Source organism: Hippoglossus stenolepis, chromosome 10 (genome assembly GCF_022539355.2).
Source record: "Hippoglossus stenolepis isolate QCI-W04-F060 chromosome 10, HSTE1.2, whole genome shotgun sequence".
NCBI lineage: Eukaryota > Metazoa > Chordata > Actinopteri > Pleuronectiformes > Pleuronectidae > Hippoglossus > Hippoglossus stenolepis.
Window position 1 is genome coordinate 10,127,067 of NC_061492.1, and position 13,065 is coordinate 10,140,131.

General features: G+C 42.7%; 1 protein-coding gene across 5 annotated transcripts in view; it reads left to right on the plus strand.

Annotated features, from left to right (window-relative positions):
* qkia (QKI, KH domain containing, RNA binding a) overlaps window positions 1-13,065 on the plus strand; it is a 78,884-nt gene that overhangs the window by 23,006 nt on the left and 42,813 nt on the right. For all 5 annotated transcript variants that reach the window (XM_035167280.2, XM_035167283.2, XM_035167278.1 and 2 more), the window contains exon 2: window positions 3,541-3,683. In XM_035167280.2, coding sequence (XP_035023171.1) covers window positions 3,541-3,683 — 143 coding nt within the window. The remainder of the gene's footprint in view (window positions 1-3,540; window positions 3,684-13,065) is intronic.

Genomic DNA, 13,065 nt, shown 5'->3' on the forward strand with positions numbered 1-13,065 from the left:
CATATGACATATTGAGCAATGTTAAATACTTGGCTCACATGATGAAAACAGAAAAAACCTTGTCCACTAAGCGAAGACCTTGAAATAGTCCGGAAAAGGGAAGTGAGTGGACATTGAGTTGAGGCTCTTTTTTGTTTTTCCTGTTCCCAAGGTCAAGAATTACTCTTCACACTCAACATCCACCCACCAAACATTCTTTGCTCTTAGACCTGCAGCCACAATCTCTCCCGTACCCCTCAGTCCACTGCCTCTCAACCCCCTCCACCTGCCATTCTCCTCTCCCACATCCTGCCCTTTCAATACTCATGTGTCCACACTGCCAAGATCATGGAGAAGACGAGGAGAATTTTTTTCTTTGCTTGAGCGTACAAAGGGCAAACAGATACACATCCACGGCCGGTGCCATTTTATTTTTTTCACTGTAGATCTTGAGAAGAAAGGGCAGAAGTTGAGAGAAACAAAAAGAAAATAGTGGGGTAAAATGAAACACGTGAACTTAAATTGAGGCAGAAAAGAGCTGTGTGTTTCGAGAGGAATACAACCTGCACTCTGCTTGCTCAGCACTGTGGTTATAATTCTTCCTCTTTCCTCCGTCTTTGTCTCAGCAAGCAAACCTTCCTCCACTCTGCCCCTCAAACGACTCTCAAGGTCGACTTTTGTTCCGTCCTGACAGATTCCTCTGTGAAAAACTAAACAGATATTATTATCTCTTCCATTGTGTCTGAGTGTGCAGCTGCCCCACCAGTAAATAGACAGCCCTGGCAGGTTGTGTGTGTGTGTTTGTGGTTTGCTGAGTCAGATTGTGGATGGACACACTGGCATTGAGCTGAGAGATGGCTGAAGGGCAGTAACAGGGGATCTGTTACTGCTCCTCATTCAGCTGTTAAAGCACACACAGTGGGGTCCAAAAGTCGGAGACCACTTCCCCATGAATCCTTATTCAAATGATCTCAACCATGTGTATTTCCAGTATGTAATCCTGAATTTTTTTATTTTTTTTTCGCCCTAATGTCAGAGTTGAAGAAAAGTCCTCACTGATAGTCGACCCCTTTTCCTCCAGCCTATTGTCTTTTTTTATCCTTTTCTTCCCAAGATATTCCTCCTTCCTCTCCCTCCCTCATGCCTTTCTTACAAAATCAGCCCATTCTATCCGGATGGACAGCTAGACAAATGATTTTGTCGGTCATGCAAGGCAGGGGGTAATTTTTAGGTGAGCGCAGCGCTGCACAAAAGACTTGGCATGCTTAAATTAGGGGTTGTCAAATGCTGCACGTCTCCACTGATAGCCCAGCTCGGCCCCCTTATGTTAATGTGGCATTTCAGCAACAGGAAATAGAATTGGAAGGAGGAGGGGTGCTGCTGGTGGTTGTTGAGCTGCATCATCACACGTGCACACTTTTTTTCTTTTCTCTTGTCATCTGTAGGATTGATGTTCTTAGATACAATAGACTTAATAGCATAGAATACATGCTATATTTAAACACCTATATTTCTTTTTCTTTTTCCCCCAACAAATATTTGTAGGTAATCGTGTTTTCCAGTATTAGCTTGACTCCCTGTGTTTGTCTGTCCTCGTCTCCTCCCTGTTTTTACTTGTCACTGCCAAGTCCCTCTTTTTCTATTCAAGGCCAGAATGTGGCCTGAAGCTGCTGGTGTTGGTTAGAACTGATGTAATGTGTCCGCTGGGCTCCATACCACGAGGATGAATTTGTGTTTAGAGAGGACTAGGAGAATCTGTGTTGACTACAGAGTGGTGAAATCATGTGCTTTTGGGAAGGAGTCGCACTGGGCCAAGGCTCCTTAGCTGTTTGTGTGGTTCCAATGTGTCTCACAGGGGTTTTCCCTGCAGCTGCAGGCCAGATGTGTGTGTGTGTGTGTGTGTGTGTGTATGCTTGTCAGTGTCCGTGAGCACATAAATCAGACATTTGTCTCGTCAGTAGTGTCCAGTGAAACCTATTTTCAGCTATACAAGAACGCTTTGCAAACTAATTCCATTCCTGCATCCAGGAGTTTTTCTAATATCTCGTCATTTGTAAAATACTTAAAACAAAGACAACTACTACACTAAAACATTATTATGTTTGACCCTCCTTCTAAATGCGTTTCAGGGCAAGGATAAACCTTGCAGGTCAGGCATGCTTTACTGCGGGCATCTTTAGTTGAGTGTCAGGTTCCCCAGCTCGAGTTTTTATATAGAGCACCCAACTGGCTGGAAGTCTCATGACAGATGGAAATAGTGTCTAACACCTGCTCCCACTCCACACCAGACACATCATCTCTCGATGCTTCACTAGCCCTGCCATTTTGTTTCAGCTGTTTCACCTTCAAACTTAAAACCGTCTTTAAAGATGCCTCCTTTAGAAAATCACTTTTCTCCTGCCCTTTACAGCTAAACAGCTTTATGCTTCAGAGATAATGGTTTCCCAGTAATTTTTCCTACAGTTGTGAATTGAAAATGTTCTAACACTTCTCATGATAACAGAAATGATCTTGATGGTAGTGTTTTGTGCTCTTGCTTTATTGCGGCACATAGATGTGCTCAGTCCTTCCTTTTCCAGCTGTCACAATTACTCTTTCACAAACTCACTGACAACAGACCCATCTGACTTGGTCAGCCGGGGCACTAGGACCACCGGGAGAAACCAGACCCTCCCTATGTAGCTGTCCTTCAGTGTGTTGCGTACATGTCCCAGGGCTGAGCTCACTGTCCAATCATAAAAATCAACCCTTACAGTAATGACAAATGTGGGAAACAAGAAAGTGTGACCACATCACTTGTTCATTACAGACACACAGGAGGAATGAATGAAGAGGTGTACTCAATCTGCAAGGCACAGCTTTCCTCTGTCATGTGAATTTGTGTGTGCTGAAATGGGTTCTTTGTGAATTAGAGGTGAGCGTGTGTTTGTGTGTGTGTCAAGAGTTAGAGCAGTAATCCGTGTTGGCATTGTGTTTGTGAGTGGGACAGAGGTCCATCAGATTAATCTGACAGGGGGATCAGATCTGAAGGCATATACCCGGATCTGAGTGTCTTATCTTCCCACCTGCCCAGCCACTGGCATAGTCTGCTCTATTAGACAACAGCCACTGAGGAATCCCAGGGGCAAAGGAAAGACTGTGGCCTTAACCCCTCAATAGTGCAACACTTAACTTACGTCTCTGTCATAAACAACAAAACATTTGCTGTTTTTAGTCTGAACAATTTGAAAAACTATTTTCCCTGCAGGTATTATAAGATATTGTTGTCATACATGTTTGCACTCATGGGCTGTGATAATCCTTTTGTCAAGTACTTTCTAAAAACAATAAAACACAACAGTTTTTCTATAAAAACATACAGCACTCAAGGCAATTGACAAATATCTGTTGTTTTTCTTTCATTTGTTTTACAACAAAGATTTATCTGCTACATTAAGCCTTTGCCCAGAAGTCAAAATCAATATCACAGTGATTTATCAAATACAAAAAGAAAAAGAAGTGCAATTGTGCGGTTGTTTTTATTCATTTGCTTACCATACTCTACTTTTCTGTGTGTTTCAGAGATCAACAGAGTGCGCAAAGACATGTACAGTGACACAGTGAATGGCCTTGTGGAAAGACACCCCCTGGAGCTACCTGAGGCTTTGGGACCCATTGTCCACCTGCAGGAAAAACTGTTTGTGCCTGTCAAAGAGTACCCTGATGTAAGTACCTGTTTTAATCAACTTTCAAAGTGTCTCAGGTTCTACAGCAATACGCTGCTTCCCGCCCTCCGGCCACGCTTTGGACGCTCCCGGGAAGTCCTGTTAAGCATTACTTCAAGTACCAACTGTGATGTTTGCTGGATGTTCATCGTAGGGAAGAGGAAGAAGTTGTAGGTAGCCACCTCATGAGTGGGGGGTGGGGAGTGACAACTGCATCGTTGTGGCCAAAAAACACTATGCCTGTGAGCGGGCATATAGTATGTCAGTCAGCCACCTTCTTGTCCTCACAGTTACTCTCTGGCACACACATGAATGGTTGCGTCACGTCTTGAGGAGGAACGTTTCTCTTCGTAATCCCGGCAGCTTGCAGTGAGGAAATGAATGGAGGGAGTTGACGGAGGATAAGAGACACCGTAGAGCAGAGCAAGGCCCAGCCAGGCATGGATTGCATTTTCCCCATGACAGAATTGATAAAGGGCACCAGGGACCGGCTGGGATCAACTTAGCTATAGCTGACCCTCAGACCAGACCCAGCCTCAGAGCTCACCAGCTAAATCAGCCAACCAAATCCCATCTTTCACCTTTCATCTCTAGTGGCAGGACCTCAGGCCCTCGGGACAATTCCCCAAATTAGCTGTGAGACTCCCATTTGCTGTTTGTGTTGCTTTTGCGTGCTAATTGCATAACAGTTTTTTCCTTCAATAATTCCTATCATCCTTGACATCTTAACAGAAGTCAGTCATTTAAAGCTAATGTAAAAGTTCAGTTAAACCTATGCAGCCAAACCTTCCATCATGAATACATTCTACTTATATACTGTAGGTACTGAGAACATAAACATCTTTTACTCTGAAAATGCAAATGATGTAGCACCGACCTTGTATGGGTGATGGATCGTTTCTTTGCTCTGTGGTTGTCTGTTCACAATTTCTGTCTATCAGTTTTATTTAAGTTGTAGGAGCATGAGTGATACTTTTTTCTTTAACTGAAATCTCTTTCTGTAGAACAAGGTATTTAAATACAGAAGTTCAAAGCAGAGTTTATGATAGATTTTTTTATATGCAATACATCTGAAACATTAACATTATTATGTCTTCTCGTGATATATATATAGACTTTTAAGTTTAAGGGGTCTTGGCAACATATTTAATAGGAATAAAAGCCAGCATATATGATGACACGCACACAGATATTACATGTGTGTTAGTTGGTGTGTTTTGTGTTAACCCTGTAAGTGATATATATGATTTGAAGGTGTGTGGAAATGTGTGAAACACTGTCTGCCATCTGTGCCTGTAAGGATATTTAGGCAATGACGCTCACACACACAGCCTATTTAAAGTGGGACATCCTCAGATGACCCATGTGTTCCCTCACTGTGGGCTATGCTGCTCTTATCAGAGCAGGGCTGTAACTCACACTTGTGTTTACGAGCAGCTGGGAAGTCCAACTATACCAATTAGGCTTCCACCTGGTGGCTGAGACGAGTCACTGATGACTTTAGTAGAAAAATTTATACCAACACTAACATGTGCACAGGGAAGTAAAATGACAGGAAAACACACACATATGGTGATGTAAAGCGGCAGATATTTCACTTGGAAGTTTAGTCATTATATCTGCAGAGGAAAATGCCAGATCGCTTTGTTATGTACTAAAAATGTGATGTTTGTGTCAGGATTTGAATTCTAACAGTGTAACACACATTTTTCTCTGCTGCTCCCACCATTTGTAATTTTGAGTAGGTGAGGAGGGAAAGAAATGTGAATTATTTGAACAGCAGACAATTGCAGATGAAGTATTGTGTGTTCTAGTGACTTAAACCCAGGACTGAACTCATCCTTCTGTGTAGGTTGATAATTGTTGTTCAAACGTAGAGCTCCAGTATCTCAAAATCCAGTTTTCAAGCAGGATAAAGAGTGGAATCATTTAATAGTCGAGTACAAGTGGAGATGATGTAGGATCAGCGTGGAAAGGGAGAGATGAAAGAAATGAAGGAAGGGAAGAAAAATGTCACTTCCTATCCCCATCTACCCTTTGCTAAAAGGAGAGGAAACAGTAATGAGGATTATTAGACTGGGGAATATCCCCCCCCCACATTTCCTCCTAATTTCCCATATTCCTCTCATCGGAAAAATAAATGTGTGCCTGTGTCTCACTGACGCAATTGTAGGTTCCACCAAGAAAGCAGGAAACGACGATCCAGGTCTCTGTTTTGTGTTTTTGACATCAACTCACTTGGGAGAGCATATTTGTCGTCGTTCATGCCATTACCTCGTCTTCTCCCTCTTTCCACACTTGTCATTTTGGGATTCCTGCCGTCTACTTGCATTTCTCGCAGTTTTCACTTTCAATTACAAATGAGACTCTCACCATATCCCCAGGCTGAGGTCACACTTGCTCAATGGGGCTTTCTGTCTCACCTAAGAGCCCCCTGCTCTGGTTTCACCAGTAGATAATTAGATTGTCCTGGTGCCTGAATGCCGTGCAGCATGTCAATTCTACCAAAATAACTTGCCTTGCCAGCACACCTCTACTCTAATTCCCTTAAGTGTGTCCCTTCTCTGGCTCGTGTGTACTTGCCTGTGAGCCCCACATCTCTCTGTGAATGTGTTTGTCTGACGGCTTGTGTCTCTATCATCCTGTCTGCCGCCGTGACTCCCCGCTTGCTCCCTCACCGTTCATCAAAGTCAGCCATTTCCTGGTGTCGTCAGTGGTGCAGAGCGCTGTGAAGCGTCACCGTGGAGACTGCATCTTGACTGACAGCTGAGTCGCAGGCTATCTGATAACTTCAACCTTCAATTAAATGCTATCTGTGGCTCCACTTTTCTCCCGAGCACACGCTCACACACACAATGATAGGCAGCTGACTGACAGCCCAGCATGTCATTTCTGTTGACCTTCAGGCATCTGATAGGATATGTGACATGTCTTTTAAGTATGCCTCTGTCTCCACTTTATTCCCTATGTATTTTTATTTGCCAACCGTTAAATGCCCAAATGGGTTCTGGGTCAGTAAGGGTAGCGAGAAATGCTTAGAAGTGAAAACACACACGTGGACGCCACCCTTGCTTTGCTGACTCTATGAAATGGGACCCTTAGTGAGATGTAAGCTGTTGAGCAACTGTCTTATTAAGCAGGACGGTCTAAATTCTCCTTAGGACATTGCAGAGAAAATAATGATTATCTTATATAGATAGGACAGCAAAAACAGTGTTTCTGTGGCATTATAGTGTTTATCTGGTGTTCAGGTGGTTGTCATGGTACTTCAGGCTACTTTTAGACCCCCCCCAAACCCTCAGATTCCTCCACTTTCCCTTCACTTGTCTCCGCACTAAAGATCCCCAGAGAAACAGATGTTTGATCCCCCTGCAAGTCTCCCTTTTTTGGTCATTAGTTTGTATTTTGAGAGCAAATGAATCTAGTTGAGGACGACAAATAACTTGTCGGCTGAAAAAACACAACAACCAGTGAAAGATTGATCAATATTGGCTCAATGCATGGCGATGTCGCAGACAGGAAATTGATTTATTTTGTTATTGTTTTGCAGCTATAATACAATGTTGCCCTGTCTCATAAAGTTTACACTTTAAGTGCTAAGAAACTTTAGGAAACTTTAACCTTTAAGTAAGAACAATTTTACAGAATAAACAAGTAATTATAACAGGCAGTAAAATTATATATATATCTATATATATATATATAATAAATATTGTTTATTACACAGTAAAATAAAATATTTGATAATATTGAACAAGAACACACAGTAAAAATGTAGACTTAAAAAAGTGTTTAATTCTTTACTCTTTACAATTATTATTCAATGGAGTTTCCTTTATATACATCCCACCGTGATAAAGATATTTTTGCAGCAGCCATGCTGTGTGTGCTTGTGTGCGCGTATTCTTCTGTGTGCATATGTGTTATATTTTAGAGAGGGTGGAAAATGTTGCTTTATGGCCATGATACTTCACTTCTACTGCAAGGCACAAAAATGCGAGATTACCAAAGAAAGGGCTCTGGTGGTTTGAGCAGACTGGATGTTTCCTGGACCTTTCTTTTTCACTGCAGTAAAATTGCCAGGCCGAGGCAGCCACAGCGACAGTCATTAAGCTTGTTCCCATGAGGGTGTCATCACTTATCATGCCAGCTCCTGATATCCTTCTGACCCCCTAAGTCATTACTAGTCCTGGAAATGTACCTCCCACACCTCACCTCCCCGTTAGAGCGGCAGAGCGCAGGATTTTGATATCTCTTGCTAGCTAGCCATGCGTGATGATGATGATAATTTGATGAACGGATGGTTCTCTAGTTGGCTATTTGATGGGGGGGTAATTACAATGATCATTTAAACAGAGAGGACTATTTGTTGTCAGTTAACATGACAAAGGGCAACAGTGTAAACTGGTAAGCATTCATAACTGAGCTTATGCCAATGGTTGCTTGCATATTACCAAATCGTGCTTGCGCGCTGTAAGTGGATGTCTGCTTGTGATACCCGTCTGTCCCCGATGTCTTTAAACTGAGAGGGGCAGAGGAGAAAATGGAGAATGAAGGACAAAGGAAGCAGGTTGAGCACACAGTGATGAAAAGGCTGCACCAAGTACATGGTGTCAGCTAATATAGTATGTGTGCAGTTTTTAGACCATCATCAGTGTTTTAAATAGTGCCATTAATAATCCACTCTCTCTTCTATCAGGTTTATAAAAAGATGTGACAAGTAGGTGATTTTACTATCAAAGTTGATGTGTGCACTCTCCTGAAATCTCTTTTTTTAATAGGAGACGCTTGCCTCATCTAGTTGGCTATTTATTACAAATAGTTAAACAACAAAGTTCCCTGCTGAAAGAACTAATCCCCTAGCAAAAACACTATGGTATACAAAACTCTGATATATGTGCAAACACGTATAAACATTGGATCTCAGCAGAGTCAACAATACCGAAAGCTTCTGTACTTTAGTTTATATATGAGGTTGTCTATCTCTAAAAAGACAATACTATAGGTTGTTTGTTCAAGCAGCTTATTTCCAAAAGTTGTATTTTATTGTTAGGAGACCTCTAATATCAGAATATCATATCAGAGGGATATATATACAGAGAGGAGACAGCTGAATAATAGTGACACCCTTCAGTTTGTAGAAGCTGCCCTGTACACTCAACTTTGATTAGATTTTTACCAGTCAGCTGTTCACCAGTCATCTGATGTATTGGGTAAAGACGATGACTCATGAATGAAATGGCTGATGGCTGATCAGATGATGCAAGTGTGACTTCAGTGCAATGCTCTATTAAAGGATTGAGTGCTGGCCAGACGTGGCCAAGCTAAATTGGATACTGTTTCCCTTCCTCTCTTAATGATAGACTCGCGGATAAGGTAGCAGGGCATTGCTAACGTTATTCCACCTCTTTGTCAAAAAGGCAGTCTCCTGTTGATTTAGGATGATTAACTAAGGCTCAAGAGGAACACCGAGGGGGAAACTTTATTTAACGTTTTCCTGCTCGTCCATTTTCTCTATGCAGCTCTAGCTTATCTAGACGTCTAAACTTTGCCCTGTGCCTCCTTCAATCACGTCTTCCAGACTTCCAGCTGGCATCAGTCGTTCTCCATCTCTCTGTCTCCACTCTTCTGAATTTCCACCCTGCCTGCAACCCCAAAATAAACCCAAACAGAATTATCAAAGGAGCCATGGATTAGGCGCTAAATGCTGGATGTGCTGAATAGAGGGCTTTGAAGTCTGTGGGCCTAGGAGGCAGCGATGTCATCATTGGAATCTAAGCCTAATTTTCACCCCTTCTTTGCTCCAGCCTCTTCACCTCTAGCCCCCCTGTAGATCAAGCATATTAACCACTCTGGGCTATACACCTGTGTTCTCCTTATTCCCATATTCCTTCCATCCTCTCCTTCCAGTGTGCAAATGCTACTGGGAGCTGCTGACTGTGTAGGTTGAAGAGAGATCAGGCTACAAGGATGCCTGCTCTGTTTCCAGAATTTATGAATGGATTAATGGTACCGTCCCTAGTTACAATAAAGTGAGCTCAACAGTGAAAATATGGGTGAAGTCTGAGTGCAGGAAAAAGATGACAGTGCCTGGTGTAACCACAGAATCCACCTTACTTTGATAAATTGCACCAAATACACTGTTCCTCGTTTCCAGTGAGGCTGGCTAATAAGTGATTGGTATTCTCCTCTTGGCCTGGCCCCTCTTTGATAAGCCCTGTGTGCATACAGCCAGAGAGCATGATCTCATTTCCTGTCTCCCCACCACCACAAACAAAACGCCACCAAAGCCACAATTGTTCTTCTCCTCTGAGCATTGTCGGTGGAACTGCAGTCGGTTCTCACAAAAACAAACCACAAGGCACGTGCACGCAAAACCACACGACAATCGGCTCTGGGTGCCGGGGGTGTCTGCAAGAGTTCACTCCCATGTATTGTGGTTTCACACACAAACACACTCGCACTCAAAGACAGTGTCGTAGATATGTTCACAACAAAACCTGCCTGTGGAGAAGTGATAACTGGAGCTAAACAAAGACCCTTTAATGGCAGTGTAAGCCCTTGTCCTGAAGGGGGCTTTGTGTATATGTGTAAGTGTGTGCACATCTTGTCTCTCTGTCAGAAACCGTTTGTATATTTCCTGTGTGTTTCTCAATATTGTTGGAATGTTTTTTAGGAAAACAGAGATAAAACAAAATTGAATCAGAGGTGTGGGAAAGAGCCCGGCCACCTTTAGCAAAACACAAAAACAAAAGTTCGCAAAAACACTGGTGTTGACAGTGTTTGATTAAACGTAGCTGTTAAGCATACTTATTTTTTTTGTTAGCCACAGTCCAGCACTACATCCATGTGAGTTGGTTAGCCTGCTGTTGCGACTTATGTCATTCGCCATTGCTGTTTCAAAATATATTTTTGTGAAGTTTTCTTTTCTGACCTGGTTAATGGATTTCAAAAAAGCCCCCCAAGGACAAATCTGGCGACTTTTTGTCTGTAGAGGACAGTCAAGAGTTCAGTGCATGTCTGAAAGCAGCCTATGTCTGCTCTGTTAGCAAAGAGGTGGAGCAGCAGTTTGTTACCCAGACGGAGGTTGTTCTGTATAAGAGACAAAAGCTGCTTTCACACATTCACTGCCACCCTGGACTTTTGCAGACATCACCCGGAGGAGGTATTTGTGTGAACACAAATGTCCAAATTAGTTGAACTGGACATTAAATGGACTTTACACTGACGGCTCTCTAACACAAAGTCTGTGTAATATTCAATAGAGCTGACATGTGAATAGAGCAGGTCATTGTCCGCAGAATTCACAGCGACCGAGTGGAAGTGCTGATGGCGTTTCTATATTTGTCCTGCTCATTGGTGTGTTGTAGTTCCACCACAACGGTTTTCAACCTTCTCCTAAGTTTTGCACATTGATAATACATACTTTATACTAGGATATGACATTATTTAATTTTTTCAACTCCTGAATAGCTTGTTGTTCTCTCATCAGTCATGAGCAATCAGGTGCCAAAGGGAAAACTAGAACTCTTAATGATAATTATCACAATTTTACTGTGACACTTTGTTTTTGATTTTTAATTGTCAAAAGCCTGTAAAATTTGAATGAATTTCTCAGTCAGCAGTGACAGTGCAAAGCTTTGGCTCCTGGACATGACGTTATTTACAGACCTGAGTCTGGGGAGCCGGTGGAGTTGATGCAACAGCAGAATACCGTATAGAGGTTGAAAACTCGAGTAGGTGGAGAGGAGGTTAGATAGTTTAGCAAGAGAAGGTGAAGAAAGGTTCGTGTATTTGGCGGAAAGGGCACTGTGTGCATCCTGCTCCTCTGGCTGTACTGTGGTCTGAGTTCCTGGCAGGCTCGATGGCTCTTCACCCCCCTAATAACTCACCCACTTGGCTCCCCCATTGTCTCTACATTCCAGTGGCTTAAAATGGAGGTCGCCTGTTCTAAGAGCACATCAACATCCATTAGAAGAATGTCAAACCCAAAGTACAGAGCTGGAAGTCAGGGAGCAGAGAGAGAGATAGATTACACTGGATGCAACATACACGTGTATATACCTTTTCAAGACTGTTTGCCATGGTTGCATGCGTCTCCTTTTAGAGCCGGATACACACATGTCTAAATCTTGATTTGCTGAAATACTTGTGGGAAACACGAGATGTATTATCGGAAATTGAGTTTGTTTGATAGTGCTCTTAGCCTGCAGTAAAGTTGTTAAAGTTGCACATCAGAAAATGGCTGAGGATCTAAGAGAGGGGAGTGATATTGAACAGGATTACAGCAGTGTTTAATTTACGAAAACAATGAAAAAAAGAAGATTCAGACACGGGCGATGTGCCGTAGAACGTGCTGACCAAGGCTCAGCCGGTAGGTGAAGTGTTTCAGGAGCAAATGTTTAAGCTATCAAATAGTATCTTTCATAAATTTGTGCAATTCTGTCGGCTCTTCAGAAAACCCTCAGGTTTTTGGTGGTTGCTTTCAAACAAAGCTTAGGTTTTAGAGTGCGTTTTTATTCTGCGCCTTAGGTCTTAATGGGTTGATAGCAGGAGGCAGTGTTGTTTCTTGTTACCTCTCAAGATTGACGTGAGATGCTTGAAGCTCGGTAATTTGATGCGTGTTGAGGATTCAATTTCCTGGAGTCATTTGTGTGTGAGTAAAACTTGCGGTGACTGCTTGGTCAGACACGGCGCCTGCTCCTTGCCATGCCCCCTGCCCCCATGTGTGTGTGCACATGCCTGTGTCATCATTTAAAAAAACACATCTGACAGTGGTTCACCAGCCTCCACACCCACAAGCTCTCGCACTGAGGGGGTGGGCGGGCTCTTGTGTCATCCTCTCTCTAACCCTTTCTCTCTCAACTTCGCTTAGCTCTCTTCCATCAGGCCCCTGCTCACTGTCAAGTGCATTTGTCATCAGCATATTCATGTCTACAGAGAATACTTACTTACCACTGTCGGAGGGAGAGTGGTATTAGCAACACGGCGAGAGAAGGCCAGAGAATAAAATATTAAATGCTCTTTCTGTATCACTCAAGCAACCACCTCAGATTTTAGATCGCATGTACTCTTTTCCCCTGTCTCTATCCTTTTTGACATCTGGGGCTTGCTTTGTAATACACCTATTGTGTATTTAATATATTCATGTTCTGTAATTCTGATGGGATTTGGACTGATGGAGGATACATGAAGCCTGCAAGGAACTGTCACATGTCCCATCTGCAGAAAAAACCCTATAAATAAATATAGTAACTTTTTAAACCTTGCAGGTGTAAATTTTGTGTATGACAGCAAGCATTTTTTCAAGTGTGGTACTGCAGTTGCGAGCAGGAAAGCTGAATAACAACACCCTGGACGTTGTCACTGTAGTCTCTGTTCT